Consider the following 19425-nt stretch of genomic DNA (forward strand, 5'->3'; position numbering starts at 1 on the left):
GCTCATTGCATCATTACGAATACGAGAGCGTTTTAATTTGATTCACACAAATAATTGTTTATTTTGTAATTGCAGGCGGATAATTGAAACTTTAAACTCTGAATGTGTCCAACACTGACACATTTGACACGCCAATTAATTATTTCGCTCGATTTGCTGCAAATTTCCCACATCGAAGCAGCGAGCGAACCACAAATTATGCAAATATTAATAATATTTAAGCTACTCACCAAGTTTCTCTCTCTTTCTCTGATAATGCGAATCAAAGTTCACAACTTTTCACCCCAAGCGAACTCGGGGAAATGCGGAAACTTGTACCGAGTGCACCGGACATGTATGCAAAATACTTTGGCATCCAAATTGAAGGAGACACAGGTGCAGCAGTTGTTGCAGCCGAGATGTTGACATCGGAAAGGAGAGAGAGAGAGAGAGAGAGAGGTGGGTGGTTGTTCAACTTATAGGGACAATCGATTTTCGATTATCGCTTAGAACGTTGCAAGGAGCTGCAATTGAAAACAACATGTAAATACGGAACAAGACCCAAACAGAGAAACACAAACACACCGACAACAAACTGAGCGAGAAATCACGCTTGGACAGGCAAGCAACATTTCTTTGGCTGCTCTGTCGAGATAAAGGTAAACAGGAGGGGGGGGAATACCTTCTCCCCCCCTGGTTACAGACTGGTTGTAAGCTGTTAAGTGCAACACTTGCAAAATGCACGGAAGAACAACGATTGAATGCATTCGATACATTTATTTATGCGTGTAAGTTGACCCGTCTATGCAAATAGCACACAATTTATAAATTCGCATTCCTAATGCATTTTCAATGTGTATTTAGGGGCATGCAACACAGCATCGATGACAGCATTGATATAGGTTGCAGATACTGATGTTGCCACAGAGGTTGCCACAGGTTGACAATTGGCCAAGGATCGACAAACGTTTGCATGCCATTCTCGACTATTGAAAAGTATAAACAGGCAAATTAAATTTTGGCTAACATCGCACGTGACTCGAATAAAAACAGTCCCAAATAGGCCTGAGGGGAAAAACTCTTGGCTACTTGACCGCATTTATACTCTTGACAAAAAGTGGGTAATATTGTTAGTTAAAGAGTTAATAAACATTGGAGAGTATTAGCTTTGACTGCTTAAATACGTTATGTCAGCAACGAAAGAAATTATTGAAATACATTCTAGGTTGAAGCAAGTAAGAAAGCTATTGTTGATTGGGATCGACTGTGAGATACCCGTTACCCATTGTGATTAAAAGTAAGAGAGAGCGGTATGAATTTAAAATTTTACTAAATTAATAAACTGCAAAAAATACTAAATATATACCAAAGTCTACATTTGGAATATTGATATAGTACTATATTCAAAATAGAGTACAAGAGCATTTCTTTAATAACTTCGACAATTTTTATCTGATCGCAACGACATTTTTAGGAATTATAAAGACAATCATTTATACTCTTGACAAAAAGTGGGTAATATTGTTAGTTAAAGAGTTAATAAACATGGGAGAGTATTAGCTTTGACTGCTTAAATACGTTATGTCAGCAACGAAAGAAATAATTGAAATACATTCTAGGTTGAAGAAAGTAAGAAAGATATAGTTAATTGGCATCGACTGTGAGATACCCGTTACTCGTTGTGAATAAAAGCAAAACAGTGTGGTATTAATTTAAAAATATACCAAATTAATATATCTCATAAGTACTACAAGTATATACCAAAGTCTACATTAGGAATATTGATATAGTACTATATTCAAAAAAGAATACAAGAGTATTTCTTGAATAACTTCGACAATTTTTATCTGATCGCAACCAAATTTTCAGGAATTATAAAGACTATCATTATTGTATATACAAAAATTAATTTAAAATTACGCTTGTTATCCGATTTTTATCTATTTTCGGTGGCGGAAAGTATCTCTTTTAGTCTCTGAAATCTAGGTGTTCATATGGACAGGCGATCATGGCTATATCGTGAGTGCTGTTGACTTTGATCAATAATATATGTATTATAGAAGTTGAGATATTTATGTATTTGTGTATATTTATGTAGAAGGCTACATTTCGGGAAAGCACAAAGTTATAATACCCTTCTACCCTATGGTTAGCGGGTATAAAGAGACTTTCACAATTTCCAATGCACAGTTTGCGAATGAATTGGAAAAACAACTCGGATAGAATGCATACTTAGAGTTGGATAGAATGCACATATTGAATAAATTATTGTTATGCCATGTTTGTGGCGAACACAATGCGTCAGAAAGATGTAGAAAGAAGCAAGTTCTTCTTCTGTGGCAGCTTAATATAGCGCTGTTTGATACTCACAAGCGTTGCCATTGTCGTTGTGGCCTGCATTTTAATTGCACTTCTTGGGGCTGCGAGGACACTTGCGCCATTTTAATGAGACAAAGTCGGTAAGTGCGAGTACAGCAGAGGCATCATGGCGGGTGGCATCTTTTAGCCGGGCTTTCGCTTTGGCTTTGGGCCTGGCCTGACTCGTGGTCTGCATGCGTCAGTCGGGCATCTGCAAGTCTGCTGTCTGTTATGAGCAGGCCTTGTGACCTGTTTGTGTCAAATGCAAATAGACTTTGCTCTAAGTTCTGGTATCCTTTTTGCATTTTCAATGCGCCAGCGATGGCGATGACGATGATGAGCAGCGACTCTACGCACTTTGTGCGTGCAACATCGACTACTCGATGATGCGTCATGGCTTGTGACGCAGATAAATTCACAGAAACACATCGGACAAAAGTGCCAAAATCAATTTTTGGTAGCCAGACTTAATTCGAGATGGAGCAATCAAAATGACTTTGCTTCGTTGTGCATTGTTTCTGCAAGTCGAAAATTCAACAGGCATTAACATAGTTGCTGTCTATCTGCATTTAATCATTTCATTATTATTGTATTCGGATGTGGCTGCAGCTTTGAGCTCGAACAAGATGTTTCCAAATGACTCAATTAATCATTCACAACAGACTCATTTGCATATGGCGCATAATGTGCATTATTCAGCACACATGAATGGCAAACAATACTCTGACTTTACTCGTTCGAAAAGGATTAATTACGCTCAGGCATTCAGTCGAGTGTAAGTCTCCAGCATAGTTTGATGTCATAATGAAGACGAATACGCAGCAGGAGCTGCTTCCTCAGCCTGGACACTGACTGATAGTCATCGATGGAGTCTGGATGGAGAATGACGCTGCGAATGAGCAGCAGCATGAAATGGCGTTATGAACATGAGATTGCTTGGCGCCACCGCAAAATTAATAGACATTGAAGTTAGAGCCCGCCTCAAATTGAGTCGCATGCCGCATAAATTTGGCATAATTCGAAGCAGCTGCCTGCGAAATAAACTAATTTGTTGTACTCGTAGAAATCAAGTTGACATTCGGCAGGCCATAACGATGTCATATCCAATATTAAATCAGTTATGTTTGGCTGAACAATAATAGGCCCCAACTACACACAATCGCATGACCATATAGACAATATAGTAATTGGCAAGCCAGCACAATGCTCCATAAAAAGAAGCGACTGAGTTGTACTCTTCCAGTGAGAAGAGAAAGTAAAGGAAAGTGGACGCAGCAAAAGAGGAATATTATACATTAAGTATACCCTTTGTTAGCCTTTGTTGTGGCGACACAATCTTAAAAGAAGGAGAGTGCGGGATGCGAGGGGGAAATTAAATGGGCAATGTCACTGCCACGATACTCGTAAAAACGGCATAAGAAATACGAAAGTCAACTAAAAACGAGCGGTTAAGCGAATCGGAAGCGACCGTCTCATCATTATGAGAGAAAATTGTTTTTCAAAACGTAAATCGAGGACAAAATGACCAACTGCCCGAGGCCCGAGGCTCGATGTGAACGCAGCAATGGACCAAAAATGTGATAGACAAACAGGCCCGAAACAAGTGGGAGAGAGAGGGGGGACGTAATCGTATTTATTTTTGGTCTTTTGGGTTCCAAATGCACTCGACTGAAAAATATCCTTTAAACTTGTTTCGGTCGCATGCGCGCACAGGATAAACATGGAAATAACTTTGAACTTTCATTGGATCGAAGTTTCAGTTTCAGTTTCATAATCGGCATCATTCGACGAGTACTTTTTTGATTCGCAGTCGCAGTCGCAGCTGCAGATGCGCTGAATTATTCATACAGGTTTTTCATTAATTTCCCAAGGTGTTTGTCATTGAACGACTGCACGGCAAATGTCCTTAATGCGGAGAGTGTGAGATACTTAAATTTAACATTCGAACGGCAAACGCCAAAATTCCATTGCCCCCTTGGAACTAATTTGCGAGCGAGGCTCACGAACTGCATTCATTGCGACAGTTTACAGAATGCGACATTTTTATTCATTTAATCGCCTTAACATTCACCTCAACTCAACTCAACTCAACTCAGTTCGACTCAACTCAATGTCACATTCTAAGGATGTTTCCAGCTGTTCCGCCATTCGCTCACAAACTGACACTCAAATTACACTGAGAACAACAATTGTTAAGCTACAAAATTGTTAATTATTTTTAATTCAAATTTAAGCCTAATTTGTTGTCTACAAAGAAAGATGTTTTAGTATCTCTTCTTAGAATTTTTAACTGTGTAATCCTAATCTGATTAATATTAGATTTAATTGCAATTCTATTAATTTGTAAAGCATATTTCGAACTATGGCCTAAAATAGTTTTATAACTTGTGAGTTTTGTTTTTTTTTGGAAGAACTTACTTCAAGAAAGAAGCAACGAAGTCCTTGCTTCCATCAGGATCTATCGTTGATTTGAACAATAATATGAATATATATTATTATATTATTACATTATATATTCTACATTTCTCTCTGTGTATAGTGAGGAGTACTGAAGAGCTGCCGTCTCGTCTCACGCTGAAAATTGAAAAGGCAAAGCAAAGCGATTTCATTAAAGCTTTTGAAATATTAAAGCGCATTCAATCGGCCTGTGGGCGTGTGTTCAGCTGTGTGTGTGTATGTGTGTGTGTGTGTTGAATATGGGCATTTGCGACAACTGTGGTACTAGTATTACCCCCTCCCCTGCTTCCCTTCTTCTCCTTCCCCCTCTCTTATGCACACCTTTTAACGAACTCGAGCACACGTCAGTTGGAGGTGATGTTTGTTGTTGTTTGTCTGTTTCTTTGTTTGTCCTCCTTGTGTTTCAGTGTGTATGAATGCGAGTGAGTGTATGGGTGTGTGTGTGTGTGTGGCTGTGTGCGTGCGTGCGCGTATGGAAGGCAGGCAGGCACATCCTTGTTACCTTCCTTGTTATTTCATTCGTTTTGTTCGTTGTCGCTGGAGCCATCTTTTATTTCATTTTGTCTCTTAAGTGTCAGAGCATGAAACGGACAATATAATTTACATTCTGTATGCAAATGTGGCAGTTTCTTCCCCTCCTCCTCCTCTTCCCCCCTCTCACTCACACACACACGCTGCTGATGTGTTATCCTGGGCCGCAGCGCCATTGCATTCGGAAATGCCAAATTTACAATAAAAACCAAAAAGTTTGAATAAGTAATTTCTGCCAAGGAGTCGCAAGCAAGTCGCGAACAAGACCAAATGAATTCCTGAAGATGTCCGTATTTCTGTCTGTCTTACGTCGACTTCATTCAGTTTATGGAAAGAGCTGAAGTCTGTGAATAATTCATTTAAATCATTATTTATTATAATTTCATATTAAGCACATGCACCAGAGCCCAGCGAAACTTTATTGCACTTCAGCTTCCATTCCGAAGCGAGAACAAGATGGATAGCTCGAAATGAAGGCAGCTTTTAAAGTGTTTGCATTGAAGTGGCCAATCGAATAGTTGAATACCCAAATTTAATACGAATTTGAGTGTGCTCGACAGTGAGATACCCGCTACCCATTAAAATATACCAAATATATATACTAAAATTAGGTATATTGAATATATATACTAAATATATATACTAAATACAAATATATATACTAAAATTAGGTATATTGATGGTATATTAATGCAGTACTACAGAATTATAGCCCTATCTCTTATAGTCTCTAAGATCCAGTGTTTAATACAGACAGACAGACAGACAGACAGACAGACATTTTTTTAAAGCCTTGCCTGTTGATCCTGATGAAGAATATATAATATATACTTTATAGTGTCGGAGATGCTTCTGCCTATTACATACATTTCATGGTGGCACAAAGTTATAATACCCTTCAACCCTATGGGTACAGGGTATAAAAATTGCATGCAATATTTACAATATTTATTTGCAGTCAACGTTGTATTTCTCTTTCTCTCAACTGGTGTTGAAATCTATGTAAATGTGTAAAGCACAGAGCAACTCGATTCTATTTTGATATAAACATTTTTTATTTTGATGAAGTTTATTATGCGTATTCATCAAAATTCTAACATTGCACCAAAACAAAGGACAAATTTAAATGGTAAAATTCGATGATTGGTTTTGTGTCCTTTTCATGGCAACTTTAATTTGCAAGATTGTTGAAATAGGAATTTTAAATAAAAACAAATCGTTTCACACTATTAAATTCCGCAAGAATTGTGTCAAAAATAAGTTTCATTGACTTTTAAACTACATTCTGCAGCATTATTAAATTGCACAGTCAGCGAATGGAAGTAATTTTAATCGCTGCGACTTATTGAGAGTCAACTAAATATTTGAAGTCCTTTGGCATGGCCACAAATGAGCAAATGAGTGATGGCAACTCGAACGTTTGATATTAAATATTTAGCCATTGGTCAGCGAATGTCATTTGGCATTTTCCGAGCAACGAGTTGGGCTTCTAGTTTTGAGTTACATTGATTCCTTGCTTGGTTTTTGGTTGAACAGAGAATGATTTCGACAGTGTCAATATTATGTATGTGTGTATGTGTGTGTGTAATTGTAATAGTGTAAGTGCAGGGCAACAACAACATGTTGTAATGGAAAGCAAACACGGTTGGCGGCAGCAACACAGCCGCAGCAAGTGCAACATCAACTGCCGTTGCTGCAAAACACAAAACAAAAACACAAACAGGCAATCAGGCAAACAACAAAGCAAACCATCTGCATAGACGACCACTTCTCACTTCCCATTTGGCATTCCCATTTCCATTCCCACTTCGAACCACCCACATTGGAGTTGGCAGCAAGCAACAACCAACAAACACTGCAAGCTGCTGCCCGGAGCCGTATACAGAAGGCAGGCCAAAACAAAGGAGACGCCTCCGGGCAACTGATGTAGCGCAACCGCGACCACGACCACGACGACGATGGCGACGACGACGGCGACGTCGACCAAGACCGCAGTTCTTTTTTGCGGGAAAATCGACAATGGCAACGCGACATGGAATTGCAAAAGGAAAGAAGCCAAGCGAGAGAGAGAGAGAGAGAGAGAGTGAAGTGAAAGAGAGTCAGAGAAAACAGTGCTGAAAGTCTTGATTCAAAAATTGTTGTTTGCTGTTATTAGTTTCTCTGCCTGGAGACGGTTTTAATTAACGGCGCCAATGCACTGAGTGCCAAACAGTTGAGTGAGCAGCTGCCAGAGCTTCCATCTCTCTTTCGAACTCGACCAAATCCTTTACGCCTCCTCGAATTCTTGTGCAATTAGTGCGGCCATCGTCAGCAAGGATAAGATAACCCCAAAAGTTTCATCTGACAAGTCGAAAACAATCCAACCGCAGGAATTGACGATGAATCCAGTTTGCGGCACAGTTTCCCTATCCCCATCAAGCAAATTGAAATGCCACACGATCCAATCCAATTCCATCGAGCAGGAATAAATAAGTATTCAATTCATTACTCTATCAAACAATCATGTTAGCACAAAAGTTTCAGACAGGTTTTGAATATCTTACAAGCCTTTAGCGCCTCGGAAAATTAAAAGAAAATGAGAAATTTCCATTGATGTATAATGCGCACAGTTGGCTGCAAATCATAAAAATGTATTCACAATAGTTTCTTGTACAATATGAAAAACTTTAAAACTTGCTCTGGCGAAACATTAAAAATGAGTTTACTTTTGCATTTAAATGAAAAATGTTTTGCCTGTGAAAAAGTTTGTTTAGTTTAAAAGAAGCTCCAATTTAAAAGTTAAACTTCAACTTAGAAGACACTTTATCTCCCTCCCTCTCTCCCTCTCTCGCCTCTCTGTGCCCGCAAAACCTCATTTCACTGCTTCATCCTCTCGTTAACAGCGTCAAGGCCACAAACGGATGGAAAACTCGCTTTTTTATGATGGCTACGATTATTCCCGCATTTCATATTTATGTTTACAAACATACTCTCAAACACGAGCGTGAGGACGAGTGGCCACTAATGTCTCTGGAATCTGAAGACGCTTTGTCAAGTGTTTACATTTAATTCGTTTAAATGTACAACATGTTTACTTAAAACAAGCGCCACTTCTTCTTATATACCAAAGTGTTAGTACTCGTATTTGCTCAACCAGAAGCACTTCACATCCTACTGAGCTTCAGCTCTAGGCGAGTTCTTTCATTCGACAAAATTGTATCTCATCTTCAATTGCTGCAAAAACAAACTCGGTATAATATCTAATATTTATTCTAGTTAATTTTCATTATAGTCTATAATAACTATAAACACACATTGCTTAATTACCTTTTTAAATATTGGCGCCCATATTCTCATTCAACGTCAATAGCTTTTGCCAGTTATGCAGCACTGCATTTATGTTTCTACCTCACAATAGATGGCGCCACTAAAAGCAGGGCTAGTTAGAAAATATGAGTTCTAAGATTCACCTTACTAAATGCTGTGCTGAAACTTGTTTAGTGCACTTGAACGATTTCTTTGAAGTCAATTGATCTTCATTCGTTTTATTTCAACATAATACAAGTAAAGAAACACTTTTCTTCTCAACTACACACATTCTTCTTAAATCCTTGCGCATGCGCAATTAATTGCACACAAGCATCACCTAGCGAGCTTTGACAGCTTACCAACGCCATCTTGTGGGAGTACTGTTTTTGCTCAACATGTTTAGCAACTGTTGACATTTGCCGAACGGATAGCTAAGACACACACCTATTGAGCTCTCACGCATTGTCGCCGCATGGTGAAACTAGTTTCCGACAAAGTCGCTAGAGGGCGTAGTTCACAAATTTATTGTAAACATGAGATAAGTTAGTATTCAACAAAAATGCGATATATTTCTTATATATATAAATAAATTTCGATTAAAACTAAAAGTGATTAAAGAACTCAGACAGAGATCTATAGACCATTCCTGGCCATGGTGTCCGTTATCCACTGCACGTATTGCGCCACATTGGTATACAGACCCGGCAGGCTGATCTGTCCACAAGATATGACGCCCATGCTAACAATGCCAAACTCCACCATGCGCAGCTTGTACATGTCCAAGTAGAGAGCTGGCGCCTGCAGTGGGCCACCAGAGTCGCCTTTACAGGAGTCCTGGAGATCCCCTCCGCCAACGCAGAGTTGGGAATCAGGCACATCTCGACGATAGGCGCGTGAGCACGCTGAGCGTGGCTGGATGGGTACACTGGCCTGCAGCAGCACATCCGAAGAGGAGCCGTTCTCTGTGGTGCCCCAGCCTGTGACGAAGTAGTCGGAGAGCGTCTCCGCCTGCTGCTTCAGCTCATCAGTGATGGGCAGGCAGATGGGCTTTATGTGTTCTACAAGCAGAGGGAACTAGTTAAGGGTGGTCCACTTAAAAAGGGGTTTGACTTACTCTGGAAAGTGACTGTGGCGTTCAAACGGAGCAGCGCAATGTCGTTGATGTTGGTCTTGGAATCGTACTTCTCATGTAGCAGGATTTTCTCGATGCCCAGATCATTCACTGGTGGTGCGCACTTCTCCTTGCGTCCCTGCTGTCGGCAATCCCTCTCCGTGGAGATGCGATGCTCACCCAAGCGAATCTCGTAGCTGTAAAGAGAGTTCATTAATTGCAGATCAATAGATTGGGAAGATTCACTTACAGCTGATCCTGGTAACCATAAACACAATGAGCGGCAGTCAGAATGTAACCTAAAAGAAATGATTAGATTAAGAATCAATAGATGGTATATGAACTCACGGTGTGAGATAAGCGTGCCGCCGCATAGGAAGCGAGATTGCCCCAAGCTCTGATAGCGCAACAGCGCCATCCAGGGTCGGGAGGAGAGCTGCACCTCGTAGCCATTGGCCACTCGCTGGTTGAGAATGGTGCCGCAGCTAAAGTCGTCGGCTTTGAACAGCTCCATGACCTTGGAGTTGTGCTGGATCTGGTTGTTGGCACAGCAAAAGTGACGCTACAAAGGTGGGAAATACACAATTAGCAATCACACACATTTTTATATCCAATTATGCATCGGGTATTCACCACATTATCTATCTCGCCACAGGCCGCCTTCTGCAGGTAGCTGGCGTACTCCGGGGCGACACGCTCGCCTGACTTCTGGGCAGCCAAAAGCTGCTGCTCAATGTCGGAGCAGGAGGAGAACGGCAAGCACTGACCGGGCTGTCCATTCGGAGTATTACACTCATCGGCGTAGGCTAAGTAAACGTCAATGTAATCAATTAATATACAAAGCGAGAATAGAACAACAAACGAGTCATGGGAAGGTTTCTAGACTCACCAGCTAGACTCGGTCCAGCTAAACAGGCGACAACGAGGGTGACGAACGTGACGAGGAAGCAGCGACGAGGCATCTTTAAGATTGACTGGAGCCCGGCTTAACGACTATCTCAACTGGAGCTCCAAGCGCTACTGCGCGCTCTGTGCTCCCAACACTCACTTTATACTCACTCTCAGTCTAGATCAAGAGTCAAACTCAGATGAACTGAGATTCGATTTGTGATTCGCAATCTCATTCTCTGCTCATCTCTCTCGCAGTGTTGTGCGTTGGTTTTACTGCCTTGTAAAGTGGCTGGAAACATGTTCGAGCTTGTGTCTCAAGTGTTTGAGATTCTTTGAAGGCAATTAATTCAAGTGCGAATGCTCATAATCAATACTCAGATATCAATAATTATTTCAATCATCTTGTTTTTACACGGAATCAAAGCTTCGCTCATAAATCTGTCCGTTCTTATTTGCATATTGTCTCTCATCTTCAGTTGGTGCTCTCCAAAGAACTATCTAATAGATTCAGTTGCGCCAGATACACATTTAAATGCCCTACATTGTAGAGACATGAATAAGAATTTACTACTTTACTACAATCACAGCGAATATTACTCATACGTCATGTGCGTCATATTTAGGAAATTGATTTATTTTATTGAGGAACACACTTAAGTACCGCAGTACAGATAAGATAAGCCAACATTCGCAAGCTTAAACCGAGATTCTTTCAGTAATAGATAGCGCCTCCCTCTCTCTCTCTCTATCTCACTGAAGAGTTGAGCTGGAATTTAAATGCTCCACAATCAATGCATAAATACAATAGAATTAAATGTTTATATTTCTGTTTATTTAATGTTTATTTTATAACAATTCGGTTTAACCCACATTTGCTTTTCGTCAACCATGAGCACATTACTCATACGTCATGTTTGCCATTGGTTAGATATCAACAAATTTGCTTTATATTTATAGAAATTTTAATACCCAACTGAAGAATGTAAAAAAACAGTAAATAAATTCGATACAGAAATGTTTACAATGTTCGAGGAAGTCGGAAACTCGTGCTTATCATTTTCCGTTAAACCGATCGATCCACGTTTCAGCATAGGCGACACATTTCGACATTACTTTTTATATTTTATTGTTTATCGCACCACAAATCTTAGCAATTACACAATTGCGTGTTCATCTACATATATTTATGTGTCTCTGACATTTGCGAGCACAAATGGTAAATTAAAATTGACTTTTGCAAGAATAAATTAGAAAAAAAACAAGGCTATTAAATGGCTATTTAATAAATATCAGACATGGATCAACAACAAACATAATATAATTACTATAGTCATATATACATACTGATACATAGGCATATGTATGTGTATACACGCTACATGTGAATTAAATTAAAACTTTTCACTTAAGTTTAGTTTTTAGTTAAAAGTTAAGTTTACGATTTAATGATTAAGGTCAACGGCTGCTGTTGGATATTGTGTTTCATTTAAGGATGGGGCAGAAACTCACCGTTCTGCTGTCTATATATTTGCCAATGGTTATATGCGGTCGGTGTGGGTTGGATAATTTAAAGGAGTTCTTCGTTTTCTATATGACAACGAAAGGGAAATATAATAGCAATAGATCAATATCAATCAATTGTTGAACTTAAAATTGTACTTTAGAGCATAAGAGTATAAAAAGCAAGTTCAGTTTTGATCAGGCAAGTGCCGCGCTCAGTGCCGCATTTCGATTTGTCAGTTAGCAATAGTAAAATAGCATTGGATAGATTAAGCTAGAGCGAGAATGTTAAAGCGATAGACAGAGAGGGAGGTAGATAGATAGATAGATTGATAGATAGGGGAAATTTCATACCAGCAAGCCAATTTAACTTAGTTTACATTTAACAAAGGAAAAAACCAATAACAAAGCAATAAGTATAGTAAATTAATGGTGGGAGTAGTTGAGAGTCGATAGAGATGGAATAGATCGCAACACCGTCGCGTTTCGTCGCGTAACAATTAACAATTATTTTATACAGATAAAACATTATTATATACATATACATATATAATACTATTTGAAGATATCGAGAATACGTCGAAGTATTTTGCCGCACACGTCGCTCTTTGCTATCACACAACATCACAACATCCAGCTCCGACTCATGACTAACGCTTGAGATTCATTCGCTTCGCATTTTTAGTCATCAATTAGAACTGGGAAAGCCCCAGAAGCCTCTTTCGTAGTCATTGCCCGGCCCGATCTTGAACTTGACAATGGATAGCGGTTGGTAAACAGATAACATGCAACGGACGAACGTGGTGCGGCGCAACGAATCGATCGATAATAAAAACATATATGTAGATAGTGTGAGCCGTTGCAGAAGTAGCACAATTTGCTAGGCCTATGCTTGGTTAGTGAGTGGTGCTGATGGTGAATCGATAGTAGTAGCAGTAGTAGTAGTAGTTTTTTTGGTGGTGGTTGAAGGAGCACGAAGAGTGGGTTAGAATGCAAAACAAATGTGCCATCAACCGATCATTCAACAGAAGTGAGTGAATCAATTATTTAATTGCGGCAATTAGCGGACTCTCGGCACCTAGAAACGAGAAATAGAAAGAGAAAAGGTTAATCACTTTTTTTTCCATAGAGTTTGGTGGGCACTAAATCACGAGTCTTTATGTAGGGCATGCGGGGCCAGGCCCACGTCACAGGCATCGACGTCTCATAGTTGAAGTTGTACAGCTGATCCTCCAGCCACTTGCGCTTGTCCTGTGGCTCAGGGTAAGTGGAAGCCAGTCCTTAGGAAGCACACAGTTATTATCAATTAAAATCGGAAGGAATTGATGCTTTTATTTACCCTTATCGTAAGCACACTTGGTTACGCCAATGGCAATGTTCATGGAGACATCGCGAATGCTCGACAGAGGAGGATACAGTGAGCCACGCTCGATGTCCGTGGGCTCCACAAAGTTGGCGAGTTCCTGGGCGGCAATTAGGAACATGTCATCGGGTATGTGGTGGGTGCCAGTGCAGATGACGCCCAGACCGACGCCGGGGAAAATGTAGGCGTTGTTGCCCTGACCGGGATAGTAGGTCTTGTCGCCCACTGTGACCGGTGGGAAGGGCGAGCCAGACGAGAAGATGACGCGGGCCTACCAAGAAAATAAGCGTCACTTAAGTCCATAAAGTTCAATTTGAATTAAGAAACAACTTACATCTGTGTTTTGGTAAGCCTCCTCGGCAGTGCACTCAGCTTTGCTAGTGGGATTCGAGAGAGCAAAAACGATGGGCCTCTCGTTGTTGTCTGCCATGGTGCGCAGGATCTTGGGCGTGAAGAGTCCGGCACAGGCCGAAGCGCCAATGAGCACCTGAGAGATCAGACATTGATTAAAGACAATTCAATAACTGATTGCAAAGTAATATTAGACTTACGCTGGGCTTGACGGTGCTCACAATCTGCTCCAGATCCTGCATGGGCTCAATGTCCTTGGCATAGTTCACCTTGTGCCCATCTAGGTTGCCCACCTTACGTGACTTGGTCAGCAGACCATCGATATCCACCATGAATATGCGGCTGTAAGCCTCTTCAATGGGAACGCCCTCGGCAACCATGCCCTTAACCACGAGATCAGCAATGCCAATGGCTGCCTCGCCAGCGCCAGCGAAAAGGAAAGTGTAATCCTTGAAGGACTTACCCGTGATGCGCTTGGAGGCGTACAGACCGGCAACAGCCACAGCAGCTGTGCCCTGAATATCATCGTTAAACGTGCAGTATGTATTGCGGTACTTGTCTAAGAATCTAAATGCATTGTGGTTGCCAAAGTCCTCGAACTGGATGAGCGTGTTCTGGCCATAGCGCTTGACAACTGCCTCCATGAACTCATCGATGAAGTCGTCGTACTCGCGTCCCACGACGCGCTTCTGTCGCAGACCCACATACAGCGGATCCTCGAGCAGATCAATGTTGTTGGTGCCCACGTCCACCACAATGGGCAGGCACTGATGTGGCTTGATGCCAGCCAGAGCAGTGTACAGAGCCAATTTGCCCACAGGAATGCCCATGCCGCAGGCGCCCAAGTCGCCCAGACCCAGGATGCGTTCGCCATCCGTTACGCAAATTGCGCGCACATTGGGCTCGGGCCAGTTCTTCATGACATCGAAGATGTGGCCACGATCGTTGAAGGTGACAAAGAGACCATGGGGACGTCTGTAGATCAGACCGAAGCGCTGACAGGCGAGGCCGACGGTTGGCGTGTAAACAATGGGCATCAGATCTTCGATGTTCTCGGAGAGAGAGAAAGCGGAAGAAGAGTCGCTCGTTGCGATCGTGCAGATCACTCAGATACAGATACTTATTGAGTGGTTCTGTGTAGCGATTCACCGCAATCTTGCACAGCTGCAGCTGCTCCTCCTGCGTCTTGAAACGCGCCGGCTGCAGTCCATGGATGCCCAGCACCTGACGCTCCTCGAGCGTAAAAGCCAAGCCCTAAGCAAAGAGAGATTGATTAATAACTTGCGAATTGATGTGAAGCAAGTGTCACTCACCTTATTCAGGCGGGGATCGCGAATGTGATCGATGCCGCGCACCTGCGAGGGGGCAGATGATGTCGCCGACAACCTCATGATAGTTGCGAGCATCGCACAGCGGTGTCAGAGCTGATGTTGCTGGGGTTGTAGTCGTCACTGCTGCAGTTCCACTGCGACACAATTTGCCGAGACTGCCACACAAGCTGCAACAGATAAACAGAGAATTACAATTACTATAGCGGCAATTGAATTGATGTTCGCTGCATGACAACGTCGAGTATCCAACTATTCAAGTATCAAAGTCAAGTCCAAGGCCAGTGTTAGCTGCTTTTTGTTTATCACAACGCACAGCGAGAAGCGAACAGCGAACAGCGGGCAGTGGAATAGGGGAGTAGATGACTAGGGGATTACCGAGGGACTAGGGGGCCCGCTCTGCTAAGCCGCAGCCGCATTGTTTACTATGGAGGCGCGATAAGATTCCGAAGCTGAATCAAATTGCGACAACGATGATGCCAATTTGAAGCAGAATGACGACAAGATGTGATGATGTTGTTTTTTTTCGCATAATTAATGCTAATTGCGTTTCCCTTGTGACTAATTCCTGTTAACGGTTTCATTGATAGAAATGCTACCTATCAACATCAACATCAACATCGACATAGACATCGACATCGCCATCAAGCGGGATTATGGACTCATAAACTTGGCCGAGGTATTAAACTCGTTAGTGACGCGCGCCCCACGCGCTCGTGACGTGCCAAACCCGCCCATCAAGCGCCCAACAATCCAACAGTCCATCGGTCTATATGCGATGTGTGCAAACACTTCTGGTTGCTAATTATCGGGGGAGTGGAAGCGAGGGCATGACACATGAAGGGGTGGAAGTGGGTATCATTATCACCATTCGTCATTTTGTTACTATTTGTAAAAGCAAGCGCCAGAAGTGCTCACATGAGCACAAAATGCTTGACTAAAACTATTCCGCATATGCCATACGAATACTCATATCATAGAGTGTAAGAGGGGGGTACGATTGGATGTACAATTGCAGCATGAAAATTCATTTTCAATGGTGTATTACTTGATTAAATATTAATTTCTTCGATAGTGTGTTCAGCAATATGATTAGTAGAACTATTAGCTATTAATTGTAGGAAATAAAAAAGTCATCTCTTTAAATAAAAAAACATAGAAAGGTTAAGGCGATATACGATTTATACTATAAAAATTAATTTTTTGCCGAGTAAAAACAAGTATTCCATTGGAATGTTTCTATTTTTTGATTAAATATCGATTTAATATTTTTGTTTAACTATATTGTTAGTACAACCGTTAACTATTCTCAGAAATGATAAAAATGATTTAAAATTCAATTATTTAAGAAGCTTTTAAAGCTAAAACATCAGCATACTGTCAATCAACTGGTTGCCAAGTGCTTAGCCATTTCGCAAATGCAACAATAATACTCTGAGAATGTTCCTAGGGGATGTACGTACATACGTACATACATTCCTACCTATAAAGGTGTACATATCTAATCACTCACACAAATGCAAATGCGAGTGCGAGTCATAAATAATTGCGTATCTGGTTAAGCATGTTTACACGGCAAACACTTGACATGATATAATTCTCCCGAGCATGTTGTGTAAATATCACACAAATATGATATAACATTAAGTATTTGTACTTTTCCAATCATAAATAAATCTTTGCACTTGAGAGACTGCAATATTGCATTGAAAAACATATTTATAAACGCTTTTTTGGCTAAAGTCGAATATATAATGTACTATCAAGGTGTCCGCATAAACGCCATCACACCAACATAGCCACTATACTATTCTATATATGTATATACATATGTAATTACGCCGACTATTATGACATCACGATATCATATCGTGAACAAAGTTCTGTGTAACGGCTAATTAGGCGACGCTGCCGAGAGTCTTTAATCGTATACACACACATGACCAGTGCTACCACTTTAGCAATATTGTGGCTAAAAATAACTGCTTTCAGAGTTAGTTTGCAAATTTAAGTTGATTATTGCACTAATATAAATAGTTTCATAAAGATAAAAATATAGGAGGTTGTACTTCTGAAAAATATACCGAAAATATATAACCAAAATAGTTACCGAGATGTTTAAAGAATGGATTCGTAGCGATAAGATAATTTGCCATTAAAATTCTTAGTAGTATATTTTTCCTTCCTCAGTATATTTTTTTTAATATTCGAAAATATACCGTACATTAGATTAGATTATTACATCTAATTTTATATAAAAAAAAAAATAATAAATATATAAACACTAATTTTTAAAATAAATTTTTAGCCATTTCAAGCCATTTAGCTGTTTTCTATTCAAAGTTCTATGAGCGCCACACACATGACTACATAATAGCATATCTAAGCGTGTATGTGTGTGTATGAGTATGCGTAACTCGTAAAGCTTTTGCTAAAAAGAAGTCAACGTACTCAACTCAGCAGATGTGTTATGGCTAGAAGAGTAGATTTTGGAATATGCGGATTAGCATAAGAAGAAAAGAGAGAGCGAGCGATAGCGAGGGCGAACGCAAGAAGCTGCAGAGAGCAAAAAATTTTGAACTTGGCAACGAAAATGAAAAATGAAACATTTACAAAAGAACAACAAGAACTCAATCAACAAAATAATAGCGCAACTTTTTTGTTTTGTTAATGCACACACAAATTTTAATTTTAGAATTTGGCATAGGAAAAGTTGAGTTCTAGATGCGAAAATACACAAACATACACACATGCACATACATACACATGGGAAAGCAGACAGTGTCCATGTCCATGAACATGAAGGTGTCTTGCTCAGAGTCAAGTGAAATGCGTTGGCGTTGGAGCAAATACAAATAGGAATAGTATACTTATGTATACGTATGTGTGTAACTATTGTTTATGTATTGATTTTTCAGCTGTTTTTGTTTAGTTTTCATTTTCATTTAAATGCTCATTGCTTTTGCCAATAAGCAAAAATGCGGACTTGCGCTTATGCAAGCAATGAAGGAAAAACGTCAATCAAAGTCAAAGTAGGAAGAAGAAGTGTGCAAAAAGAGGAAGACGAAGAAGCAGCTGTTGCAGAGGAACAAGCGAAAACCAGAAAAGTTAGGTCAATGCCAAAACATGTGCGAATCTGCCCCTCTCACACACATGCGAATAAAAGGACTGCGAGTGTATGTGTATAGTACTAGCGAAAACGAAAGCTGCGCTGCGCAGAGCGAGTGGGAAAAGAACAGGGAGAGAGGATACATGGGTGGGAGAAAGGGACGCATGCCTTGGCGCACACTCGTCTGCCGCCAAAGAAAGAAAGAATGACTAGGTCACTGGCAAAACAGCTGGGATGCCCCGATAGGCAATTGAAATTGCATAATCCGCAATCAAACAATTCGCATTTCTCTTGTATGTACGAAAATAGTTGCAAGCGTAAGCACAATTCCTTTGGCAACTTGATGCCAGCCAAGGGAATTTTTCATCACCCCATTTTTACTTACCTGGGTCTTGAAAACATTTTCGCTTGTGTTTTTTTAGAATTGCTTTTGATGTGTTAACTTTATTGTTGTGTCTGTGTTTAACACTTATTACTAAGATTTAATACTTTTCGTTACGTTCGTTCGGCGTTGTTCCCATACGAAATACACGACAATAACGACCAAACACCCTTAATATTGCCCCAATAAACAAAACTGAGTATTGAACGCGCGGCGCGAAAAAACAACCACGCGAAGCTGTCGGCGAATGATGAACGAATGCCGAATGCCCAAAACCGAACAAACTCGATAGACCATGATACAATTATACAAGGTAGTCCCGTCGTCAAAAAGCTGTCCGTAATCGACACCGTACATAAGTGCGAGTGAAACGACTGCGCCTAGTGAGTGCGAAAGAATCGACAGTAGAGCTTTGTGATTAACCCTTCAATGGCGCATAGGGTTTAATTGTTCCACTATATTAAAAACAGTTGAAATGTTTTTTATAATTTAATTTTTAATAGTTTGGAATTGGATAGTAATCGTTGTTTTTGTTTTTGATTACCAATTATTTAGTTCAGGTTCTTAATTCTATCATAAAGTTTATATTTATATATAATATAATTGCAATCTGACATTTTTGTCTTGCACAAGGGTTAATATTTAGGGAAAAAATTGTCCGCATACAACCTTTCGCTTCAACAAGCACGAGCGCACTGAGCGATAACACTCTGTAGCCGAACGAAAAAGCGTACGACGGCACTACCTTGTATAATTGTATCATGCGATAGACGAAAA

General features: G+C 40.4%; 2 protein-coding genes across 2 annotated transcripts; both read right to left on the reverse strand.

Moving 5' to 3' along the window:
• Positions 1 to 9156: 9156 nt before the first annotated feature.
• Positions 9157 to 10771, reverse strand: LOC132786896 (serine protease grass). Its single transcript, XM_060793623.1, has 6 exons — positions 10614 to 10771; positions 10358 to 10530; positions 10073 to 10286; positions 9975 to 10023; positions 9728 to 9921; positions 9157 to 9671 (listed from the first exon to the last, which is right to left on the reverse strand). Exons 1-6 carry the CDS (start codon positions 10684 to 10686, stop codon positions 9247 to 9249), a joined length of 1128 nt encoding a protein of 375 aa, XP_060649606.1. The 5' UTR covers positions 10687 to 10771; the 3' UTR covers positions 9157 to 9246.
• A 654-nt stretch (positions 10772 to 11425) lies between these two features.
• LOC132785062 (NADP-dependent malic enzyme-like) lies at positions 11426 to 18920 on the reverse strand. The gene is given in 9 exon segments (XM_060791037.1): positions 11426 to 13193; positions 13267 to 13395; positions 13455 to 13749; positions 13813 to 13965; positions 14030 to 14890; positions 14892 to 15083; positions 15143 to 15193; positions 15195 to 15327; positions 18652 to 18920. Coding segments are annotated over 9 exon segments (1866 nt in total). The 5' UTR covers positions 18669 to 18920; the 3' UTR covers positions 11426 to 13158.
• Between the last annotated feature and the right edge of the window lie 505 nt (positions 18921 to 19425).

The sequence above is a fragment of the Drosophila nasuta genome, chromosome 2R (genome assembly GCF_023558535.2).
Source record: "Drosophila nasuta strain 15112-1781.00 chromosome 2R, ASM2355853v1, whole genome shotgun sequence".
NCBI classification, from domain to species: domain Eukaryota; kingdom Metazoa; phylum Arthropoda; class Insecta; order Diptera; family Drosophilidae; genus Drosophila; species Drosophila nasuta.

Bases quoted from the DNA above. Each gene is read 5' to 3' on its own strand.
- LOC132786896 (XM_060793623.1), bottom strand. From the start codon at position 10,686: ATGCCTCGTCGCTGCTTCCTCGTCACGTTCGTCACCCTCGTTGTCGCC. The intron at 10,531-10,613 runs GTGAGTCTAGAA...ACGTTTACTTAG, and splicing joins AGCTGGACCGAGTCTAGCTG to CCTACGCCGATGAGTGTAAT. The intron at 9,922-9,974 runs GTAAGTGAATCT...CTCTCTTTACAG, and splicing joins TATGGTTACCAGGATCAGCT to CTACGAGATTCGCTTGGGTG.